Raw genomic sequence first — 24663 nt, 5'->3', positions numbered from 1 at the left:
AACTCAGAAATCCACCTGCCTCTGCCTCCTGAGTGCTGGGATTAAAGGTGTGTGCCACCACGCCTGGCTGTTGCTACTCCTTAACTCAAATGTTGCTACTGTGATAAATCACAATGTTAAGTATCTGATTTGGAGGATACCTGGTATCCCACCCCTGCGAAAGGGCTGTTCAAGCCCTGCAGGGGTCTCAGGCCCCAGGTTGGGATCTGCTAGTCTAAATGGGTAATCAGAAAAACCTAGTATTTTCTTCTGAGACTGAGTCTCATGATGCTATATAGGCAGGCCTCTAACTCCCATCAAGTGATGCCCCTGTCTCAGCCTTCGGAACAGCTGAGACTGCAGGCAGGTGCCACTAACACCTGGATGCCAGACACTGCCTAAGGGTAGGACTAAGATTCTTCAAAGCCAGTATCAATTGCACCATTATTGATTTCCTGTGTCAGAGCACACTGTGACTTACCAGAATGTGTCCTGGGGGAAATGGCTCATCCTTTTTTCCCCCTGTACTGTTTTTGTGGCTTCTTGGTTACCAAGGAACTAATTACTTTAAAGCAAAATATACATTGCATGTATATATATATATCCATGTCCCGCCTCCTTTCCAGGGTCGGCCTGGCCTCAGAGTGGGGCCTGGCAGGCAGCAGTTAACATATAATCGTGCAAACAGATCAGAAGTAGGGGCTGGAGGTGATGGCTCAGGCAGCAAAGTGGGGTCCTCACAAGCATGAGGACCAGTGAATCCCACAGCTCTGAGGAGGTGGAGACCGGAGGGACCCTGGCCTGGCAGGTTGGCCACTCTGGCCAAATTGGCAACCTCCAGGTTAACTGAGAGACCCTGTCTCAAAAAACAGGATGGAGAACAAAGAAAATACCTGATGTTGACCTCTGGCCCCTACACACACATGCACACATGTGTACACACGCATGCACACGGACACACACACACACACGCGCGCGCGCGCAAATACACAAACAACCCAGAAGCAAAGATTAAAATGTTGAACAATTTGTCACAGGTCATTATTGATTACAAGATGCTTTCCCCCACCCCCCTACCCCCACCCGCACAATTGCCTTTGTTTCCTAAGCTTCTATATAGCACATCACCTAACAAGATAATGTTCAGTTTGTCTGGGGGAGAGAAAGTACCATGAAGTCAGTCATCCCAGCATGAATTAATTCTTCCTAGGAAGATCTCATCTAGAACCGGTGTCAGAAGCGTAACTTAGGTCAAGGGATGGATTGCCATAGAAGGAAGGGAAAGGCCCCTGGATGGTGGTTCATGTCCGAGCCCGCAGGACGTACCTGCCTGAACATCTCCGGGAAGTCGTACACGTAGGTGGTCCCCAGGGACTGCGCCTGGAATCGCTTGGCCTGGAGCAGATCCTTGGTGACATAGGGCGTGTTGATCAGCATCCCGTGCAGGCTCCCTTGCTTGTTGCCAAAGGAGTGAAACATGATCTGGATGGAAAGAAAGAAAAGGGGAGGGGGCTGGAGAGGCGACTCAGAGGTTAAGAGCACTGGCTGCTCTTCTAGTGGACCTGGGTTTGAGTCCCACCCCAACCTGAGTCCTCGCAACCAAAGCTCAGTGGAGAGGCAGATCCACTGCAGAGACCACGCCCCTTGCCACGTGACAACAGAGCCTGTGCGAGACAGAGCCCCACCCCCAAGGCATGCAGACAAGAACCATGGGAATCCACGTGGGGTCTGTACCTGAGCGATCAGCAGGACACGTGTCACTTTACAGTTTAGGTAGCACGCTACAGTCAACTGAATCATGTCCTTGGGAGAAGCTGGGTCTGGGGTAGACCTCAGCTAATATTTCATTCTGCGCTACCTTTGCAACTTGAGAGGTTTGCGTCTCATCATCTCAAGTTTAAAAAGTGCGTGGATACACACAGAGGCAGGGACACACATGTATCAATACACGCATGCGCATGTTAAACAGTCTGGGGCTCATTTATAAAACTCATTTCTGCAAGGCATTTGGGGGGAAACACATCTCTCTGGCAGACCAGTAGCAATGAGCTCTGCACAGTTAACGGCCACACACTCCACTGCCCACCGGCGACACGGCCCCAGGGTGGACTCTGCCATGGGGGCCAATGGTTCTGCCTAGGAAGATGGACAGACAGAAAACTACCACATCCACCACGCCCTGAAGCTATCTCCTGGAGGTCGCCATGATCCCAGGTGAGTCGCGGCAATGGTGGCTTCCACCCTCAGCTTAATGCCCGGAACATCTGGGCTCAAGACCCTGGACTCAAGCCAGGGCTGGCGCGCCCTTACGTTTCCAGATCTGGAGTCCGTCACTTCTCTATAGAGGCTGATGTCCAGGTAGTAGCCGGACTCGTTTGTGATGAAGAGGCGGATGGGGATGGCACTGTCTGAGGTGGTCTGACGGATGTTGATCTTAACCTCAGCCTGCAGCACGCGGAGCTTCCACAGACGGCTGCCATAGCGCATGACCATGGCACGCACTGACTCCTCAATCTGTGGAGAAGCACAGCACTGTCAGGGCCTGACCCCACACACACGGGCAAGGGCACAGTGACATGTGCAGGAGGTGAGAAGCCCGGCAGCCGACACAAACTATGAGCGGCTGACCAATCCAATGGGGATGGCGCCCAGGGGCTTGCACATTCCAGGCAGGTACTCTGCCACTGAGCTACATCCTCAGTGACAGGGTGACAAGTCACCCTATCTTTCTCTGCCTCCCAGATTCTCACAGTTTTCTTCTGGACTACATAGAGAGTCAGGTCAGGGCATCCACAGGGGTCCTGTGAATCCTACAGATACCAACATCTTCGCTGGTTCTAGAATCACCAATAATTAAAGGTCTGTCTCCTACAGCATCAGCCAGTGCACAATACCCCTGCCTCAGACCTTAGGCTCTCTCCTGCACCAGTAGATCCTGGAGCTAGAGAGGTCATAAGCTCTGCCAGGCATTCTAGACACATGTTGTCCGAGCCCAAACATCTGGGCATTCTAGCGGGTCTGTTCTCCCCTGACTCTCAGCTAACCACATGTGCTCATCCCTGTGATGGTTTGTATATGCTTGGCCCAGGGAATGGCACTATAAGAGGGTGTGGCCTTGTTAGAGGAGGTGTGGCCTTGTTGGAGTAGGTGTGTCACTATAGGTGTGGGTTTTAAGATCCTCATTCTAGCTGCCTGGAAGTCAGTCTTCTCCTAGCAGCCTGCAGATGAAGATGTAGAACTCTCAGCTACCCCTGCACCATGCCTGCCTGGATGCTGCCATGTTCCTGCCTTGATGATGATGGACTGAACCTCTGAACCTGTAAGCCAGCCCCAATGAAATGTTGTCCTTATAAGAGTAGCCTTGGTCATGGTGTCTGTTCGCAGCAGTCAAACCCTGACTGAGACAATGCTAGAACTTGGGCCTGGAGGACTGGGAGACATGACCCCAGAGTGATGCGGCAGGAAGAACCACAGGAAAACACACCCGGGGCCCAGGAGAGCCGCAGCGGTACAACCTTGAGCGGGTCCATGATGACCGTGGGCACAAAGTTGAGGAAGATGTGGTTGCAGTCAGTGCGCACGCTGGTGTTGTTGAACGCCACCTCCAGCTCGTCCATGGCTTCCAGCAGCAGCCGCTCGCCTTCGTTCTGCAGGTACTCAAAGGAGGCTTCCTGCCAAAGGGCGAGCGAGGGGGCTGGCCTAAGCTGGAGGCCTTGTACCTAGCTCATGCTCCCCCTTCTTCCTGGCATGTCTGGTGAGATGGCAGAGCCTTGCTGAGGGCAGAAAGCTGTTGAGGCTGTGAGCCGTGTTCTGCACCCTGCTCCTCAGACATCAACACTGTGGCATCAGGGCATGCTTGGGGAAGGGGGGCTTGCTGCCAAGCCTGATGGCCGAAGTTCAATCTCCAGATCCCACACAGTAGGATCCACACAGACTCCCACAGTTGTCCTCCTGCATCCACACATGTTCTGTGGTGGTTCCTCCTGCCCTCAATACATGCATACACCCCTAATACATTCATACATACATACACACATACATACACATAATTTTGTTTTTTTTTTTAAATTCATCAGTAGCCAATTTGATCTTTTTAGAATCAGCCTTCCCCCATTCCCAACATACCCAGTACGTCCAGGGACACGTAAATAAATGGTGCCTTGTGACTGGGTCTTTGTTTGCGTAGAGCATGGCCCACAAGTAAAACCACAATTGTTCTGAGTGTCCTGCCCACACTGGCTCTGATCTTCCACTCCACATGGGGATGGACTCATCTCTAGAAAGACCATCAGTAGGCCTGACCCCTTCACTGGTCTTTTTTTTGTTTGGTTTTTGAGACAGGGTTTCTCTGTGTACCCCTGGCTGTCCTGGGACTCTGGCTCTAGAAAGGTCATTAACCAACTCTGTAGACTCGAAGATCTGCCTGCCTCTGCCTCCTGAGTGCTAGGATTAAAGGCTTGCGCTACCACGTCTGGCTTCATACTCTCATATGATTTTTTAAAAGCATATGTATGTGTGGTATTATATTTGTATGATGTATGTGTGTGCTATGTGTTCATGTGTGCACACCGGTGCTCAGAAACATGTGAGCACATGTGTGTTAAGGCCTGAAGTTGATGGTATCCTCTACAGATTGTTCTCTGCTTTTTTTTTTTTAATTTTTAAATTTTGTGTGTGTGGGGGGGGTATGTGTGAGTGCATGAAGTGAACATGGAGTCCATGGGTGACAGATCCTCTGCAACTGAAGTTACAAGCAGCTGTGGGCCATGCTGCCAGCCTTCCACTCTTTCTGGGCATAGGATGTCTCACCAGGCCTGAAGCTTGCTCTCTCTGGTGAGCCTCCTGTCCTGGGGATTGCCTGTGTCTCTGCTGGGATCACAGGGGGCCACACCTGGGTAGCTTTCATGTGGGTTCTGGGCCCAACTCCTCTGGCTTGCACGACGATGAAGATGACGTTGAGTGCTTCATCTCCTGAGCCACACTGCCCCACCTCCAGCTTGACTTTGTGGTTTTTGACTTTGTGTGTGTGGTTTTTTTTTTTTTTAAAGATTTATTTATTATTATATGCAAGCTGTCTTCAGACACACCAGAAGAGAGCATCAGATCCCATTACAGACGGTTGTGAGCCACCATGTGGTTGCTGGGATTTGAACTCAGGACCTTCAGAAGAGGAGTCAGCGCTCTTAACCACTGAGCCATCTCTCTAGCCCCCAGCTTGACTTTGTAATAACATTTGTATTTTCACAATATGATCACCACCAGTCATTGGTCGGAAAACACTAGACATTCCCTGAACAAGCCAGCATCCTTCCATCCCTTTAGCTTTCTCTTCGACCCAGAAAATGTCGCATAATAAGAATATGACTGAAGCACCACTAGCTGAGGTGTCTACAAGAAGTCAGGACACCTCCTGATCCCTGGAATGCAGCCCAGATGGGACCTTGGGGAAGAGAAGGCCACAGCAGAGGGACAAGCTCTATGGTGGGGACGGGAAAGCCACCCTGTGTCACCTTACCTTGGTGATCAGGTCTGAGTGCCGGATGATGGCCCGGATGAAGAACCTGTGGTCGGTCACCTCCAACCCTTCCTTCACCTTAGCGGCTCCCAGGTAAAGATGCATCTTGTGGTTGGCACAGGGCACAGCGGTCAGGTCAAAGTTGCGCATCCGGCTCAGCTCCAGCTGGAAGGCCAGGGCAGGCTCCAAGTGGCGATAAATCCGGTCTTCTGCAAACTGTAGGCCGGCCAGAAAGAGGAGAGTCCATTTGTCACTGTGACAGCAGCATGCCTGCATGGCCCATGCTGCTGAGCCTGGTGCTCAGAAACAAGCCCTTATTGGGGCACCTCATCATGAGCAATCTCTGAGGCTCAAGGGATATTCAGGTAACTGGCATTGCAAAAGCAACTCCTGAATGTGCCCTGCTTGCTCCAGGACATTCCAGAGCTACGAGGCTGCTGTCTGTCAGTGTCTCTTACTCTTCAACTTCTGAACCAGGCTTCTTTATGGGAGTTCCTCAAAGGAATCAACTGGCAATTTTGGAAACTCAACTAAAGAGAAAGTAACAATTCCCCATGTCCCCTACCCCAAATAAGGATGTTGTTTACTCGAGTAAAACAGACCCAGAACCATCAAAATACAAAGCGTTGAGCTCATAAGGCCACCTGCTCTAGAATGGGAGTCAGCAAAGGGCTGAGTACTAAGCCATACAGGCTCAGTGACTATGAAAATCACGGTTAACAGCTAATCAAATGGCTGTGGCTGTGCTCCAATAGAGATTTACTTATAAAGCAGGCAGCCAGCTTACTGAGTACAGCAGCAAACACAAAATACATCAAGTGAGCAGGAGACCTGTGTGCCCAAGCTCACTACAGGATACATGAGGGTCCTGTGGCAGTGTGGTTCCAGGGAAAAGCAAGGGCCCATACTTAAGCTCTGAGCATGTCTGTGGGGGGCACATGAAGGATACTCAGAAATAATAGTATCAACACCTTTGCTCTTACCTCATCTCTCGCTCTGAAGGTGAAGAACTTGGGAAATTCTCTCTGCCAAAAGAAATCCATGCAAGAGACAATTCACTGAACATAGACTCTGAGCCTTGTCCCCTGCGAATTTTGTAATCATTAAAAATGGCTCAGTCTGCTTCCACAAGGAACCATCTGGAAACATTGTCCTAGCAACTAATTGCTCTAACTCACCCTAGAGAATAATTATTAACCACCCAGCTTGAGGCTCAGAGAATAGGGGAGACGATGGACTAAGGACTGGGACTAACCTCTTGGGCAACGAGGAATGTGATTCTTCGGAGTCCGTAATCCACGAGGATGTGCTTCTGCATTGAAAACATAGACACGGTGGAAGATTATTTGGTTGATAAAGGTCTGGTGTGCTGACACATGTTGCTACATGGATGAACTCCACAAAAACTAAATGCAGGAAGCCAGTCAAAGGCCCCCCCTAGCAGACAACACTCAGGATGAGCAAGTCTACAGAGCTGGGAAGTAGGTTGGTGGCTGCCCCCGCTGGGCTGGGGAGAAAGCTGTGAGAGAGCTCAGAGTTCTGCTTCTCAGACAATGTTCTCAAACTGACAGTCCATGTAACTGTGCGCATAGTTGGAAAGCATCAAATTGTGCATTTTGTCAATATTTTTTTTGGTAGTAATGGGATTTGAGCCTAGAGCCCATAGTATGGCAGGCAAGAGCTCTACCACTGAGCTATATGCTCAATCTGAATTCAATGGCCCTGTTATACAACAATGCTGTGTGTACTGGAAGTTATGAGACATGCATGTAAGGGTTCAGACTCTGATGCTACGTACAGAAAACATAAGAGCAGACCGAACTGAGTTAGGACACAGCCACACTGTCTTGTGGGGGACCAGGAGTGTCCACTTCGGGTCTGAACATTGATCAGCAGGGTAAAAACCTTTCATGGTTTGCATGTGCTTCGCCAAGTGAGGGGCACTATTAGGAAAAGTGGCCTGTTGGGTTAGTAGTGACCTTGTTAGAGTGGGTGTGGCCCTGTTGGAGGAGGTGTGGCCTTGTTATAAAGTGGGTATGGCCCTGTTGGAGGAGGTGTGGCCCTGTTAGAGTAGGTGTGGTAGGTGTAGGTGGCCTTGTTGGAGTAGGTGTGTCACTGTGGTTGTGGGCTTTAAGACCCTCATCCTAGCTGCCTGGAAGCCAGTCTTCTCCTAGCAGCCTTCAGATGAAGATGTAGAACTCTCAGCCCCTCCTGCACCATGTCTGCCTGGATGCTGCCATGCTCCCACCTTAATGATAATGGACTGAACCTCTGAACCTGTAAGCCAGCCCCAATTAAATATTGTCCTTATAAGAGTTGCCTTGATCAAGGTGTCTGTTCACAGCAGTAAAACCCTAAGACAAAACCCATAAAGCTATATCTATGTTTGATTTATTTTATGTGTCTGAGTGTCATGCTCCTATGAATATCTGTGTACCACAGTGCTGTGGATGGTTGCTGACTGCCACGTGGGTGCTGGGAATTGAACCTGAGTCCTCTGCAACAGCAGTGAGAGCCCCTTACCCACTGAGCCATCTCTCCTGCCCTCCCCATAAACCTTTTACTTGATTCCCAGCCTGGGGTATTTTGTGACAGCAACACAGAGGTCAAGACAGCCTGTCCTCTGAGGTACCCCAGAGGCACGAGGGGAATACCTTGGACTGCACAAAGGCACGGAAGACCGGCACCAGCGCCTCATCCTCCATGTGGTCGGCATACTGGATGGCCACATTCAGGATGTGGATGGGCTCCTCTCGGAGGCTCTAGCAAAAGAGAAACAGGAGCTGGGTGTGGTGGCACACGCCTTTAATCCCAGCACTCGGGAGGCAGAGGCAGGCGGATTTCTGAGTTCAAGGCCAGCCTGGTCTACAGAGTGAGTTCCAGGACAGCCAGGGCTATACAGAGAAACCCTGTCTCGAAAAACCAAAAAAAAAAAAAGAGAGAGAGAAACAGGGGCTGGAGGGCAAGAGGGCGGGGCTAGAGCCCACCACACCCCCAATGCTGTCCATTGGGCTTACCTTGCTGTCTTCCTCTGAGTACAGGGAAGTGCACGCCTTACTGAAGAGAGGAGTGTCTGTCTGCACACTGGCAAAGCAGGAGATGACTTCATCAAAGTTCCTGTGGGGTGGGACAGAGGAAAGTTGAGGGACCCGTGCCTCTAAAGGATGAGGCCAGTCTCTGTGATAGAACAGCATGCTACAACTTTGGGTGCCTGTCTAGCCAAATCCCATGGGCCAACCTTTCCTATTACTCCCCAAGGAGTCTGTAATTCTTACACACCAGAAGAGGGCATCAGATCCCATTACAGATGGTCATGAGCCACTACGTGGTTTCTGGGATTTGAACTCAGGACCTCCAGAAGAGCAGTCAGTGCTCTTAACTGCTGAGCCATCTCTCCAGCCCGAGTCTGTAATTCTTAACTGCAGTGCCCGAATCTGGGTCTCCCCAAGCCCACACGGCCCCGACGCCCTACCTGGTGAATTCCTCAAATCTCCTGAAGGCCACCATGGCCCCCATCCGCTGGCACAGCGGGGAGAAGCCGCTGTCCATGAAGAGTTCTGTGCTGTGCCTCAGCAGGTCGGGGTTGGAGACGCTGATGGGCACGGCCATCCTGCAGGGTGAGGAGAAAGGGAGGCTGAGGCAGCTGACTCAACCCTCCGAGCTCTTCCCGGGACGGATGCTTTGGAAAGCCAGATCAGGGTAGGAGGCTTCCGTAGGTGGGGTCTGAAGTGGGGGCTACAAGGGGGGACTTGTGGTTGCCGGGCAGGTGCTGAGGGGGTCACAACAGACTCCTTAGGACACAGGAAGTGAGTGAGTGAATGAATAAATGAATGAATGATGACCGCATAAATGAGTTTAGTCACAGGAATGAGTAATGCACTCATATAAACGAGTTCAGTCCAGCCGTAGTCCTGAGGTAAATCCAGAGAGGCAAACATAGACACACAGAGGAGGTACACTCCCAGCCTCAGTTTCCCCTGGAGATCCCAGCTCCAGGAAGCTGGTGAGGAGGCAAGTTTGGTCCAGGATTGCCCCAAGCCTCCAAACCCCTCATCCTTTCCCTGTCACGGGATGAAGTCAGTGGCTGTTACGGGTTTAGAGTCACTATTCCCAGGTACCAAACCAGTCATGTGAGGACTCTGGAATCAGGTATGGGAGGGATGAATCCATGAAGTGTAAACACAGAATGTTCACGGAAGCTGGAACCACCCCGCCCTTCCTAGGAAGGAGGGCTGTTGTGAGGGTGGCCCGTGGCTGGTGTATGGGGACTTGGACTTGGGAAATGTTCCCTTTTGCCTAAATGAGTGTGGCTTTGCTGGGCCTGTGTTGCTGTAGCCAATGGTATTGTGGATTCCAAGCTTCTACCTCTATCCTCTCTTGGTACACACCTCCTGCACACATACCTACATACACTCTCTTACACATTCATACCTGCATACACATGTTACATATCATACACATACACTTGCACACACCTCTCACACATGTCTCTCAAACACACCTGAACACTCATCTCACACCTGCATACATGTAACACACATCACACATGTACTTGCACACATCTCTCTCACACATACATACCTGCATATGTCTCTCACACACCTATGCATACATCATACACCCATCTGCATATACATCTTTCTTACACACACACCTGCACACACATCTTTCTTACATACACATGCCTGCACACGTCACACACACATGCATATCTCTCTCACACACACATCACACATGCATGTACACATACATGCAAATACACATGAACACATACATCACACCCCTCTCACACACATGCACATCACACATACACCTGCATACACATCTCATACACATATCATACACCACATACATACACACAAACATTCACACACAAAGATAATAAAACAAACAAAGAGAACCAGGAAAACCTGCTCAGGAAAACACAGATCCTGCCTCATGTAGATGAGTTCTGACTCTTGGAACCCAAGTTACATGACCTCCACTCCTGCCACAAGCAAGGCCTCTGAGAAACCACAGCGACTCCAAGACAGAGGTACCAGGGATAGTGGCAGGGAGGGAACCTTTGGATCTCGGTGGGGAGATGTAACTACATTCTAGAAGGTTCCATACTCTACCAGGGTTAAAGAAATAAGAGAGATTAAAGAGACTGTGAGCAGTGTGTCGTCAGACAGACGTCCCCATAAGAACACTCCCAGAGGACACAGACAAGCCACATCCTTGGCCCTGCTTCTGGCTCCCAGCAGTGAGGTGCCGGGGACAGAGCTCTGAGTGAATCTATGATTCAGGCCCCGGTTCCTACGCTCAGCCTGTGGGAGAGGGGGATCCAGGGACTCTCTTCTTCAAAACTGAGATGAAGGACACTTCTGGTCAGCTGATGGAAGGGCTGAGGGGACCAAGCACAGATGCTGCAGGGTACTTGATCACACTGTGAAACCCGAGATTGTGCTGTTTACTGGAAAAAACCTGTTTCTAGCTGTGGTATGGTTCAGCCTTAGTGCACAACTTTAATCCAAAACAATGAAGGTAAAGTTAGTTTGTAGAAGGAAACACCCATGTCTGAAAGTGATGTCTAATTGAGTGGCAGACAAAGTGATGAATCAGAGAAAGATTTGACAGAACAGGATGTGCCCAACTCTCACCAGAAAAGAGAGGAAAGGGAGGCTACTTATGAGAGAAGTGCAGAGAGAGGAGGCAGTTTGAATGGGAGAGTTTTTCAGAAGCAGGTTGGAGACAGGACAAGCCAGAGAATGAAAAGGAGCCAGAAAATTAGAACAAATCTTTGCCAGAGTTAGTTTGAGACCAAGCAGGACAACTTTGGAAAGCCCAAGAGAAGCCAGATTGAAGCAGCCAGCTTGGAGGGGAGCTTGAACAGCTGAGTTGGACCAGCCAGTCAGCAATCACAATGAGCTAGAAAGGGTGAGCTGATTCAGCTGTAAGTCTTAGAGGCTGAAAACATCCTAGGTCTAGACAAGATTGTACAGAGGCTGGAAGAACCAGCACTCGGCCTAGGTTAGCAGACAGAGGCAGTAACCTCAGAACTGGCAATTGCATTAGGAGAATAAAAGATACTTTACATATCCAGGCTTCACACATCACCCGGCTAGTGTTACAGGACAGCAATTCTGTTCGTATGAGTGCAAGCCAAAACCGTCCCGAGACTGCTAACACAGCTTCATCTGGCCCGGGCACTGTCCTGGGTGTGTTGCCTTAGCTCATTTACTTTCCCCAGTGGTCTGGGACATCACGGTCTACTGCAGTGATAGAATGTTCTGGAACCCTGTGTAATATGCAGCCAAGACCACACAATGATGGCTTAGCACTTTAACATGTTGTTTTTATAACAGTGTGTGTGCACGTGAGTGTGTGTATGTGCTTGAGTGCGCGCATGAATGTGTGTGAGGGTATGTGTATGTGTATATGTGTGCACACGAGTGTGTGAGTGTGAGTATATGTGCATGAGTATGTGTGTGTGACTGTGTGTGTGAGGGTGTGTGTATGAGTGTGTGAGTGTGTGAGCATGAGTATGTGTGTGCGTGTGTGCACATGTGCACATGTGTGTGCTTGTATGTGTGTGTGCATGTATGTGTGTGTGTGCACATGTGGAAGTCAGAGGACAACTTCCAAGAGTCCATTTTCTCCTTCTATCATGTGAGTCTCAAGGAGTGAGCTCAGGTCTTTGGGCTTGCAGGGGAGGACCCTCACCACTGATTCATGTCACTGGCCCACATTTGAACGCTACCCTGTGACTGACTGTTAGATTGTCACTTCACATCCACTGATGGGCATTCCAGGAAGCATTCGTGGGTCCCTGACAGGAGATGACACTGGGTGGCTATCCTCGCTCCACAGATGAGCACTCATGGCTGCAGGAGACCTACGGCGGGGAAGGGGGTCTGCCCAGCAGCCACACATACTTGCTGGATCCGCCCAGAGACAAGACAGAGCCGGGCAAGACGGAGAGGAAAGAAACAAGGAAAACCAGTCCCTACCGGTTGGGGTGGGAAGAGGGCAGCATGAACTGGAACTCCACCACGCAGGTGCCATCGGGGAGCTCCCGGTGCTGCAGGCTATTTAACTCGTAGGCGATGTAGCCTCTCCGCACGTAAACCTGAGGGAGCAGAGGGAGGACCCTGAGCCTTCACAGAGACCAGAGGACTTCAGAGGGTGAGGCACTGTGCACAGGGCAGTCTCTGTGAAGACCTAGGCAAAGCTGGCATGGCATGGGTGACCCACAGGGTCTAAAAGATGCAGGACAAGGCAGGGGTTCACAAGGAGTGGAGACCAGACAGTCAGCGACCCAAATCAGTCCGGGGCAAGGAAGGTCCTGAACAGGAGCCATCGGCTCCTCCTTACAGGAGCAGAAGCAAACTGCAGTCCTGAGAGGAATCCACTGGGACAGAGTGCCTGTCAGAAACCCCGCCAGGGAAGCCTTTCCGTGCGCAAGGGAGGTGGCCTGTGTCCTCCGCTCCAGACAGAAAAGTCTTTGAGACACTGAATGCTCATGGATAAGAAGTTTGGAACAGGGTGCATCTGGCTTGGCACTGGGGTGTGACCCAGCTGTGCCCCATGTGGAGAAGCCTGGGATGCTACTGGTCTTGGCAGTGTTACTGGCGTGGACTTGGCAAGAAAACCAATCAAGTGTGAATCCTGGCTCTGTCCCTGTCTGTGAGGCCCTGAGAAAGTCGCCTCATGTCTCTGAGCTCAACTTAGCCCCTGGGAGAGGAGAAGGGAAACCCCTTCCTTAGAGAGAGAAGGTCACATTTACAAGGCGCACAACTTAGGGTCTCTTAGGGGCGTGCACTCGGTGTCTCTCCTTACCTCCAGGGACGCCATGCAGACGACCTTGTTCGCGTGATAGAAGAAAGTGGGCAGGACATCGAATATGGTCGTTTCCGAAAGTATTAGTTTCTATGGGAAACAGGAGGGACCAAAAGGCAAAAGGAACATGAGCAGGTGCGCCCCAGAAGCTGGAGGGTGGGTCGGGGTGAGGCGCAGGCACAAGTCACTGTCACTGTTGCAGTTGGTGTCCCTGATACAGGGGGACTCCTTTGCACAGAGCCTTGGGAGAGCGGACAATGAAGAAGTGTGGGTGACTGTGCCTGGGGCGGGGTCCTAGTTCCATACACTGATGGGTGCCTGGAAGTTCATGATAAGCTAGGGCTGGGGCAGGAGCCTGGAAAGACAAAGTCATTGCCAGCCCCCACCTCTATCCCAGTTCCCCCACCCCTATCCCAACTCCCCCACCCCCACTGCAAACATTAATGTTAACCCTGTACTGGCCAGGAAAGCCTCAACCCTGCTGCCATACCTACCACTCCCAGAGCCTGCTGATGTTCCCTGGGACCGTCCTAGCCACTCTGAACTGGATGTCACTAAAACCGGGGGGCTCCTTGAGGGTAAGAAAAACCCACGGTCTATCCCCGAGGCTCACCTTGAGGTTTTCCGGGCAGAACTGGTGGCCGTACATGTCGATGGCGGACAGGAAGATGGACTCCACCTGGTTGTGCCGCAGCTCGTAGGAGGGGAGGTGGGAGGCGATCAGGACCTGCCAACAGGAGGAGGAAGGACAGGGATGATGGGAGCTGGGAGGAGGGAGAGCCAAAGACACTGGCCCCGTGCTCCCCGAGCTCCGACCAACCTGTCTGGCTCTGAGGGCAACCTTGCAGTGCTCGCTTCTGCTCAGCTGCGTGAGCTCACAGAGGATAGAGGTCAGCTCGTCTGACAGGGCGGGATCTGGGCCGCACAGCTCATCCTTCAGGGGCAGCAACAGAACCCAGATTGACTTTGATCTGCCCAAGGGGCCAGTGCTTGACTGGTGTGTGTGTGGGGGGGGGGTTGAGGGGAGGGGGAGGGGATTTGGGGGAGAGGGATGAGGAGGGAAGGGAGGGTTGGTGAAGGGGTGAGGGTGGAAGAGAGTAGCCTCAACTCCCCCCTCTCTTTTTTAAAAGAATTATTTATTTATATATATATGAGTACATTTCTTCAGACACACCAGAAGAGGGCATCAGATCCCATTACAGATGGCTATGAACCACCATGTGGTTGCTGGGAACCAAACTCAGAACCTCTGGATGAGCAGTCAATGCTCTTAACCTCTGAGCCATCTCTCTAGCCCTAGCCTCAACTCTTTAAACACATCTAGCCAGGTTTTTTTGTTTTGTTTTGTTTTGTTTTTAACACCTTTACCTGGGCAACGGTGGCTCACACCTTTAATCCCAGCACCCAGGAAGCAGAGGCCAGCCCAGACTACGCAGAGAAACCCTGTCTTGGGGGCGGGGGAAGCCCTTACCTCTTTTTACTGTAGGTTCATTTCATTCATTCACTGACTTTTTTTTTTTTTTTTTTTTTTGGTTTTTCAAGACAGGGTTTCTCTGTGTAGCCCTGGCTGTCCTGGAACTCACTTTGTAGACCAGGCTGGCCTCGAACTCAGAAATCCGCCTGCCTCTGCCTCCTGAGTGCTGGGATTAAAGGCGTGGGCCACCACACCCGGCTTCATTCACTGACTTATGCACTCCACATATGCCCTCATGCCTGAGGGGCTGTCCTGAGGAGCCCTGTGAATATGTATATATATATGTATGTGGGAACGGGACCAGCCCATCCCAGAAGTCTTCCTCCACTGAGTTCCACTTTGTTTTCTGAGCTGGGGTCTCTCCTGAACCTGGACTCAGAACTCACAGATCTGGCTCGTCTAGGTTGCTGGCCTTGGGGACCCCTTATCTCCATCTCTGGAGTTCTGGGATCACAAGTGGGCCACCATACCCGGTGGCTTTTCATGTGGAATTTGGGGATCCAAACTCTGGCCCTCACAGGTGTGCGACAGGTGCTCTGTCCTCTGAGCCATCCCTTGGCCCTGGTATGTGTCCCTTCTGCTGAGCAAGGGGGGGTTATTCTGCTGCAGACGGGGCTTTGTGCACAGGGTCCCTGTGTTTCCTCTAGTGGGGCCTGGGGACAGCTCCGAGAAGGGACTCCCTAAACATCCACTGGAGACAGATCTGGGATGGGAGGAAGCGGGGGCTGCTGAGCCATTGCTGTTCACCACCCAGATCAGCCCTCTGAGACACCCTGCCACCTATAGACTAGAGGCCGAGTCACCCCTCACCTATGCACATGCACTGTCCCAATCATAAAAGCCCTTGCTGCTTTCCTATTTAACGGGTTGTTACCCTCTCCCTCTCAAGTCCCATTAGAATCAGACAGCGACAACATTGCTCTCAATGTTCCAGCCCTGTGACTGCAAGGAACACACAGAGCCCAGGGCTATCCAGCAACTAGGCTAAGAGGGCCACCATTCAAAGGGTATGGGGCTGGAGAGATAGCTCAGCCATAAAGAACATTTAATATTTGTGTAGAGGATGTGAGTTAGGTTCCTAGCATCTGTATCAGTGAGCTCACAACTACCCGTCACTCCAACCCCAGGGGGTCCAATGCCCTCCTCCTGGCCTCTGTGGACACCTGCATTCAAGTGTGCAATGTACACGTGTGCATTAGAACACCAGATTGACACCTCACATACAAAAGCTTACAATATTTTTTTCCTTCTCTGTTCACGTCTAGGAAGCAGCTGGTCTTACACAATTCTGTTAACGGCATTGTGTTCTATTTTCATTGTCGCTAATGTTCTGTGACAGCTAAAGGACCTCGAGAAACAAGACTAGGAAGGAAGTCCATTCCAGGGCCACGGCTCCATTGGAAAGCCCCCCACTGTGAGCATTGGTGCCGCCTAAGGGAATAAGGATCTAGAATCTACTAGGAGACAGAGCCCTGGGTCTGTCTATAAGGTTATCTCCAGATTAGGTTAACTGAGGTGGGGAGCCCCACAATGAGTGTGGGCGGCACCATTCCCTAGGCTGGGGCGCTGGACCGAATGCAAAGGGGAAAGAAAACAGCAGCGCCATTCATTTGTGTCTGCTTCCTGACTGTGGATGCCACGTGACCAGCTGCCACAGGCGCCTGCCACCATGGCCTCTCGCTATGCTGAGCTGTACCCTCAAAGCAAGAGCTAAAGCAAACCACTTCCTTCTAAAGTGGCCTTTGCCAAGGAAGTCACTAATCTACCTTCCTGGGTACCAAACTGTACTAGGTATGTAGCAGTCTGAGTTGGAGAGAAGTTAGCACTAATGTGTCTATTAGTACACTTCTATTGTCTCAGCTCCTTGGGAATCTAAGTAGAAGGTTCTCTTTCAATGAAGAATTCTCGACCTATGCTATATAGGGAGCCCTAACATCAAAATTAATGCTGATAATAGTAACAACAACAACAACAATAAATGAATTTAGTATGTCATCTTTGATTTGTTTGGTTTTTCGAGACAGGGTTTCTCTGTATAGCCCTGGCTGTCCTGGAACTCACTTTGTAGACCAGGCTGGCTTCGAACTCAGAAACCCGCCTGCCTCTGCCTCCTGGGAGGGATCAAAGAGTGCTGGGATCAAAGGCGTGGCCACCATGCCCGGCTAATTAACATTTTTAAAGGCAACCAAGGAAGTTCAGGCACGCAGCAGGTGCTTTGTGTCACTGCCAACTATAACGAATAAAGTTTTATTGTGCAGCCACGCCATAAACAATGACAGAGTCATCGGTTAGGTCGGAGACCAAAGCGCGTGCAAGGTCTATGTCTTTATTTTCTGGACCTTTCTAGAAAACAGTTGGGGACTAGGCTGGGGATGTGGCTTCGTGACAGAGAACTTGCCTAACATGTGTAGGATCTTGGTCCCATGACAGAACTGAAAGGGGCGTGGGGAGACGAGGGGAGATAATGAGGAAGAGGAAGGAAAGAGAGGAGGAGGAGGAGGGAGACCAGCCCCTGACCCGCCCCCACCCAGGGTATGGGCCCCCATCTTACTATCAGCATGGTCACCAGCTGGTTCTTCTTGGCCACCTGGGAGTGTGAGAAGATGCAATCCAGCACCTGAGTCATGTCCGGCTTGAACTGCTCCCTCAGGTTGATCACGCACTTGTCATAGTGGGCTGTGGGGGACACAGGAGAACCAGAAGGGTGAGGCCAGGACACCTCACTCCCCCTCGCCCCGCCCAGAGCGTGTGGCACCTCCCTTCCCCTCGCCCCGCCCAGAGCTTGTGGCACCTCCCTTCTCACTTGTGGTACCACTCCTCGCCCCTCCCAGAGCCTGTGGCACCTCCCCTCACCCCGCCCAGGGCTTGTGGTTGACACCATTCAGGGTTAGCATCTCTTGCCTTGTTGGAAATGATGCTCCACGTTTAGATATCTCCTCAGGAGGTCCAGCACCACAGCCTTCATGTAGCCACGGGTCCCGCTGCGGTATCTGAGGAACCAAAAGCAGCCCTGTCGCCATGCCTATCTGCGCCTGAACACCTAGCTGTCTCAGTTCGGGCCATTATGACTTTAAGAAGGGGAAGGAACCACAGGCATGATGGTCCACGCTTGCAAGAGCGCTCTCCCTGTAAGGACTATGAGTTGGAGGGTGGGCTGACCCTTCCTCAGGGCTGGGATGTAGCTCGGTGGTAGAGCACTTCCTTGGCATGTAAGAAGCCCTGGGTGCAAGCAACACTGCAAGGGGAGGAGGAAGAGGAGGAGGGGGAAGAGAGAGGGTAGAAAGGAGAGAAATATAGAGAAGGGAAGCTGAAGGGGAAGGGGAGGAGGGGAAGAGGAAAGAAGGGTGGGAGGAGGGGGAAGAGGGAGGAGGAGGGTGGGAGGAAGAGAGGGGAGGAGGGGAGAAAGGGGGAGGGGAAAGGGAGGAGGGGAATCCTCATGTCAAAAGGAACTGAGACTTGTCCATCAAACCACGGTCCAGCCTGGGCTAGCCCCCAGAACTTATTGGCCCCTAGACATTACCAGCTCAGGCCCAGAGAGAAAGGAAAATCTTGAGCTACTCAAAATTGATTTTTAGCAGATTTTAGCCACAAAACAAAAACTTCCAATTAGCTATGCAACACACAAAGCTGTTTTCAAAAGTCAAATTTGAAGACATCTGCCAAGACCCTTTTTTGCAGATTTCCCTTCCGTTTGAAACAAGGGCTGTGTGTCATCCCTCAACACTTTTTCTCTGGTCTATAAAATTTCCAAACATGGGGGATGCGCTCCCTTTCTGCCTTGCGCTCCCTGTGCTGGGGACTGAAGCTACAGGCTACTCAGGCCCCCAGAGGGCCTGGGATGCACTTGCCTCTGGACCAGCTGCACGATGCTCTGCGTGTTCATGAAGAAGGCCTCTCGGTCCGCCTTACGCTGCAGGGTGGCGGCGTGGCAGTCCAGGATGGTGGCTATCTGGATGAGAACACAAAACAGGTCGGGCTACTGCCAGCCACCCGATCCAGTCGCTACGGGGCAGTATTAAGAGGGGACCCACCATGGGCTCCCAGGGAGGTCCCGGACTGGTTGCACTCAAAGACCCAAGCCATCTGGCCACTGCGTTAACAGCCCCGGTCGCCCTTTCAATGTCTCCCTGGGGACCCAAGGGCCCAGAATGACAACAATCTCACAAAGATATGGACCAACTGTATTGATGGTTTGATCCACACTCTAGACCAGACCCAGGAGAGGAAGGAGTGTCCAGCAACCGTGTGGGCGCAGGAAGGTGAAGGGTCAGAGTTCGTGTGATTGCGTGCCTTTTTAAAATTAGTGTGTGTGCGTGCACGTGCATGTGCACATGCACGTGTGTATGGTCTATATGAGAATGTATGCATCACTGTGTATGTGGAGGTCAGAGGATAACTTCCTGGAATCGGTTCTACCCTTACGTGGGTTCTGAGGGGTCCAACTCAGGCTACTGCATCTCTACCTGCTGAGCCATCTCAAGGCCTTCCCTCCCGCAAAAAAAAAAAAAAAAAAAAGATTTTTAAAGAAAACTAAAACATGAGAAGTTCCAGAAAAGTTCCAAGCGCGTCCCTCTCTCGGTGGGGCCTCATCACTTCCGGTTGGGATACAACTGCCTTCCTGCTCCAGCTGTGGTGTATCTGCCGAGTACGGAGCCAGTCCTCGAGCCCCACCCCGACCCCTCCCCACTAATAGACTTCCTTTCTACACTGAGCGGCTCTTGCCCTTAGCATAAGGCTCATCCTTTGTGGGAGCGTGAATCAGAACTTCATTCCTCTATATGGCTGAACAATATTCCAACCTGCAGGAGCTCGGGATGTAGCTCAGTGGTAGAGTGCTTGCCTAGCGTGCCTGAGGCCCAGCACTGCAAAAAACAGAACAGACAGTTTCCGCCTTTAGAATGGTGGACCGCTGGGAACCGCCTGACTTAGCCTCTCCGGTGGCAGAGGTGTGTGGGTGAGGAGGCGGCAGCGATGGTGGAGGCGGAGGGGAAACGACTTTGGAATGCCCAACCGAGGAAATAAACTATGCGGGTCAGGAAAAGTAACCGTTTGTATACTGATGGGATGTATGCACTAATGGTTTCCAGTCCTAAGATGCGTGAAGCTCACAGCTACGGGGCTTCAAAACCTGTGACCCAGGGACAAGGTTCCACAGCTAATGACTTGAGCCAGCCTGGGCGGGACAGAGAAAGCTCTATTTGCACCCGTGACCTCCCTGTGAGCCTGAGTGGTTGGTGCGAGACCTGGGGACTGGGGTGCGCATCAAAAGCCTAGCCCTTGGGAGAAAATACTGGAGTTCTACAGGAAAGGTTAAAGAGAAACCGCAGGCCCACGACACTCGGTGCTAGCCCAGCTTAGGAGAGGCCTGACACAGGAATGGGCGTAGGTGTGGCTGGCCGGGGCACGCACCTGCTGGCTGGGGAACTGGCAGAGCACCGAGGTGATGTTGCTGGCATACTGGGCCATCACCCTGCGGACTGCTTTCTCCACCGGGGCGGGGATGCGGCCTGCCACGCTGGTCATGATCTCCTGTAGCTCCAGCAGAGGTAGGGAGGGGTGCCGGAGTGTCATCATGAGCTTCTGGACCCAGTCCTTCAGCTGCGGAGAGACAACCGCGTCAGCCACCTCTCATAGGCGTGGGCAACACCGTTCGTGTGGGCGTCCCCGTCTGCCGTGGACACCACCGTTCGCGTGGGCGTCCCCATTTGCGGGGAGCACCAACATTCGAGTGGGCGTCCCAGCCTGCCCTGCGCATGGCTGTCTGCCGTGGGCACTAACCCAACTTGACCCGCTCAGGCATGGAGAAAGCCTCCCGCAGACAGTAGCCACTCATGACTCAGAGATCTGGGCCCAGCAGCCTCTGAGGTAACCTAGAGTAGGGCTGCCCCAGTCTCCTCACTCAGGGAGAGTCTGTACCCTCTCTGGGTAACTAGAAAGCCAGCATGGTGCGTGTGTGGGGTGGGGGGGAACTAGATAAGGTCACATGCCAAGCTTATGCTGTGGGCCACTTGCTTAGCGCCAAGTAAAATCCAAAGATTTTTATTAGTTTTAAATTAAATGCATGAGTCTGTGTCTGCGCGTGGGCTGTGCACATGAACGCTGGTGCCCTCCGAGAAAAGGGTATTGGCTCCCTGGAGCTGGAGTTACGGACACTTGTGAGCTGCCCCACGTGGGTGCTGGCATTCCACCAAACGCGGGTGCTCTGGAAGAGCAGTGCGTGGCTCTCAAGCACTGGGGTCGCTGAGCGAGCTCTGCCCTCTTCAGCTGCTTTCCTTTGTTTTTTTAGAGACAGCCACAGCAGGCAGGTAGAACGACCCGCTCTCCCCGCTCGAGATTAGAATGGCAACAGAGAGGTCATTTGAGTCACCCAAAGCACCTCAGCTGGTAAGACGTCTTTCTGTGACAATGGTGCCCCACCCAGGGCCCTCACCTTCATGCTGAAGAAGGGCTCCGGCAGGCAGTAGCCACTCATGACATTGGTCAGATTCTCCAAGACGCTGTGGAACACTTGGTGCAGCTTCTCCCCGAGGATGGGCAGAGTCTGCTGGGCAGGGAGCTCCCCGGTGAATGGCTGGGCCTGTGAGACAGGAGGACAGTCACGGACAGACCAGGGAGCCTGTGCGTGAGACACGAGGATGGGTCACGGATGAGCAAGCCTGTGAGATGTGAAGACAGGTCACAGACAGACCAGAACAAAGCACTGACTTGAGAACCCACCGACCTACTCACTTGAAACCTGAGACATAAGCAAGAGACAACATCCCGGGAACCCAACGTTACTAAGTTCTAGCCTGGATCCAGGGTTTTCAAATTATCTCCTTTGCAAATGTCACAAAACTGGGGACTTATACTCCAGTTTTAGAGGGAATTAGTCATATCAAAAAGAAAATTAGAACAAAAACTTCTTGGTTTCCTTTGTAGGTTCTGGCCCTTTTTTGGTCTCACAACACAGCACAGGCCAGCCTTGAACTCACATCCCTCATGCTTCAGTCTGGAGTACTGAGACTGTAGGCCTGCGCCACCACGCCTGGCTTCACTAATGTGATTTAAATGTTTACATTTATTTTGGGTTGAAGATTTTAGTTGTGTGTATCGGGAGCAGGGTACGTTCCCATGTGTGAGGTGCTCGTGGAGGCCAGGGGCACCAGTTGTGTCCCCTGGCATGGGAGCTGGGACTCAAAACCTGGGTCTTCTACAAGAGCAGCAACTGCCCTTAATCAGAGTCACCTCTCCAGGCCTGGGACTTGAACCTAGGGCCTTGTACATGCCATGCACATGCTCTAGCGCCAAGCTCTATGCTAAGTGAAGTCAGCCAGTGACAAACTGGCTAGAGATGCCCGACTCCCGTCATCCGAGGAGCCCAGAACAGTCGGATCCCTGGGGGAAGATGCAGATGGAGTGGTTGCCAGGGCTGGAGGAGGGGGGAGTAGAAAGTGGGTATCCGGGGAGCACGGGTTGTGGTTTTGCGATAGGAAGGGTTCTGAGCAGTGGTGGTGTTTGCTCAACCACACAGGTTTAACACCTGGAATGTTCAAAATGGAGAAGGCAGAGCTGTAGCAAGGGAGCTCAGGGGATGACGACCAACTCGCATGAAACCCTGGGTTCTAATCCCTAGCATGTGGACATGGATGGACACACACACACACATATCGTATCATACATATAATAGACACACGCACAGAGTAGGGGGAGGAAGCGAGAGAGGAGTGAAGATACTAAGTTACATATATTTAAATCACCATCTTAAAAAAACACGGACATCTAAACATCAGTGGAGGTTCATAGTGACCAATGGATCATATAATCACAACAATTACATTAATAGTAATTAGCAATAAATATTCTTAGATTAATAACAGGGAAACAGGGTGCATGGAACATGAGAACCCATCATAGGATGCCTCATTCTGCGAATCTAAAGCTGCATGAAAGATACAATCTGGTTTATATAGCACATACTAACTGAAGAAAACAATATTTCCAAAGTGGCCCCAGATCGCTCTCAGAACCTGGCGTGATTATACCTACAAATTACATGTACATATGGACATATTATATATGTGTGTATATATATATATATATATATATATATATATATATGTGTGTGTGTGTGTGTGTATGTGTGTGTGTATACATATATATGTATGTATCTCACATACATATGTAGTGAGATAGCTCATCAGAAAATGCTGGCCATATAAGTCTGTAACACACACACACACACACACACACACACACACATCATAACACCACCACCACCTCCAACAGTAACAGTTAAAATAAAATGTTAAATCCAAGGGCTGGGTGTATTCAATGCTGCAGTGCTTGCCGACCATGATCAAGACTTCGGATTTTAGCCGGGCCTGGTGGCACAGGCCTTTAATCCCAGCACTCGGGAGGCAGAGGCAGGCGGATTTCTGAGTTCGAGGCCAGCCTGGTCTACCAAGTGAGTACCAGGACAGCCAGAGCTATACAGAGAAACCCTGTCTCGAAAAACCAAAAAAAAAAAAAAAAAAGACTTCGGATTTATCCCCAGCACTGAAAGAAAGCAAATGGTAGCTTCATGGGTGGGAGTGAGAAATCTCATCACCTGTCACCAGAGAGTGGGCTGGCCATGCCTGAGGCAGGTCCTTCCAGCCAGAGGGAACAGGCTGCAGGCAGAAGGTGAGGGATAGAGGGAAAACCACAGCCAACATGGGAAAGGGGCCTCTGATGGATCCTGGTCTTTGCTCCAGGCAAGGCTAAAAGCTGGGAAGGGAATGGAGAAGGCAGGGGTGTGGCTGCCACATTACATCATCGCCTGAACTGAGCCTGTCTGCGAATGACGCGGACTGGACAGGAATGGAGAGACTCTGGTCTGCTCTCTCAGAACAGGATGACATGGTGGGACAAGCTGGGCCAGCCAAAGAGGCTAGGACCACGTGCCACATACCGCATGTACTTTTGAAGGGTCATCGAGTTCTAGCCTCGCCACCACGCAGCCAGCCTCCAGTATAACCCCTGGCCGCTTGATGTACTTCACCCGGCCGCTCTCCTGCACGTTCAGGGTCATGATCATCTTCATCACCTGTGTGGCAGAGCGGACAGGTCAGAGTTCCCTGGGGCTGGCACCCAGAGTCATAGAAAGCTAGTGGCTGTAGAGCAGGGGTGCATCACAGTGACGGCAAATCTCTGGGCGCCACTCACACACAAGACAAGGAACCTGTCATTTGTCCCAGCCTGCTGTGCACCAGGCAAGGGCGCCATCCCGGAATGGGCTCCATCTACAAGGCCAGCCAGGGAGGCAGGTGTGTGTGCCACCCACTTCACGGACACAAAAACCACGTTTCCCTTTTCAGTTTGTGAGGCTGGGGGCGGAACCTAGAGTGTCATGCATGCTAAACAAACTACTGTGGAGTTGCAGCTACAGGCCCCTCCTATTTTCAAAGGAAGCCCTCTGTCTCAGAAACACAGCTAAATCCTATTACCCACAGCAGTTAGTATAAAGTCAGTCACAGCGCAATAGATTGTACTGATGGTGGCTTTGCCACATGACTCTAACAGTGATGACCTACGATAACCTAATGACACCATAGCCACGCCCGAGCTGTCACGTGTCTGTGTGGTGATGCTAGTGTGAATGGGTGGCAGCACCACCTGTCTGGTAAAGTGCAGCACAGTTATCACTGAAACACTGTCGGCAGCAGCCTCTCCTATCCCATGCTTGGAGCTCACCGCAGCACCTCAAGTGACACCTTCCAGGTCTGTGCAAATATGCTATGCAATGTCCTCATGACAAAGTTTTTTTTAAGATTTATTTATTTATTATATGTAAGTACACTGTAGCTGTCTTCAGACACTCCAGAAGAGGGCGTCAGATCTTGTTACAGATGGT

At 51.5% G+C, this 24663-nt stretch overlaps 1 protein-coding gene across 6 annotated transcripts in view; it reads right to left on the bottom strand.

Moving 5' to 3' along the window:
* The window catches only part of Acacb (acetyl-CoA carboxylase beta), a 106193-nt gene that overhangs the window by 21244 nt on the left and 60286 nt on the right, over nucleotides 1-24663 (bottom strand). For all 6 annotated transcript variants that reach the window (XM_029533563.1, XM_021186638.2, XM_029533565.1 and 3 more), the window contains 19 exons: nucleotides 23722-23856; nucleotides 21220-21366; nucleotides 20199-20387; nucleotides 18638-18738; nucleotides 17691-17779; nucleotides 17341-17465; nucleotides 14136-14249; nucleotides 13929-14042; nucleotides 13316-13405; nucleotides 12487-12605; nucleotides 8967-9104; nucleotides 8512-8611; nucleotides 8149-8256; nucleotides 6750-6806; nucleotides 6478-6519; nucleotides 5495-5710; nucleotides 3495-3650; nucleotides 2290-2493; nucleotides 1306-1461 (listed from right to left, as the gene is read on the bottom strand). In XM_029533563.1, coding sequence (XP_029389423.1) covers nucleotides 1306-1461; nucleotides 2290-2493; nucleotides 3495-3650; nucleotides 5495-5710; nucleotides 6478-6519; nucleotides 6750-6806; nucleotides 8149-8256; nucleotides 8512-8611; nucleotides 8967-9104; nucleotides 12487-12605; nucleotides 13316-13405; nucleotides 13929-14042; nucleotides 14136-14249; nucleotides 17341-17465; nucleotides 17691-17779; nucleotides 18638-18738; nucleotides 20199-20387; nucleotides 21220-21366; nucleotides 23722-23856 — 2400 coding nt within the window. The remainder of the gene's footprint in view (nucleotides 1-1305; nucleotides 1462-2289; nucleotides 2494-3494; nucleotides 3651-5494; nucleotides 5711-6477; nucleotides 6520-6749; nucleotides 6807-8148; nucleotides 8257-8511; nucleotides 8612-8966; nucleotides 9105-12486; nucleotides 12606-13315; nucleotides 13406-13928; nucleotides 14043-14135; nucleotides 14250-17340; nucleotides 17466-17690; nucleotides 17780-18637; nucleotides 18739-20198; nucleotides 20388-21219; nucleotides 21367-23721; nucleotides 23857-24663) is intronic.

This window comes from Mus pahari, chromosome 23, assembly GCF_900095145.1.
Source record: "Mus pahari chromosome 23, PAHARI_EIJ_v1.1, whole genome shotgun sequence".
Lineage (NCBI taxonomy): Eukaryota > Metazoa > Chordata > Mammalia > Rodentia > Muridae > Mus > Mus pahari.
Note: the sequence above shows the minus strand (reverse complement) of the source record. Positions and strands in the feature narration are given on the sequence as shown.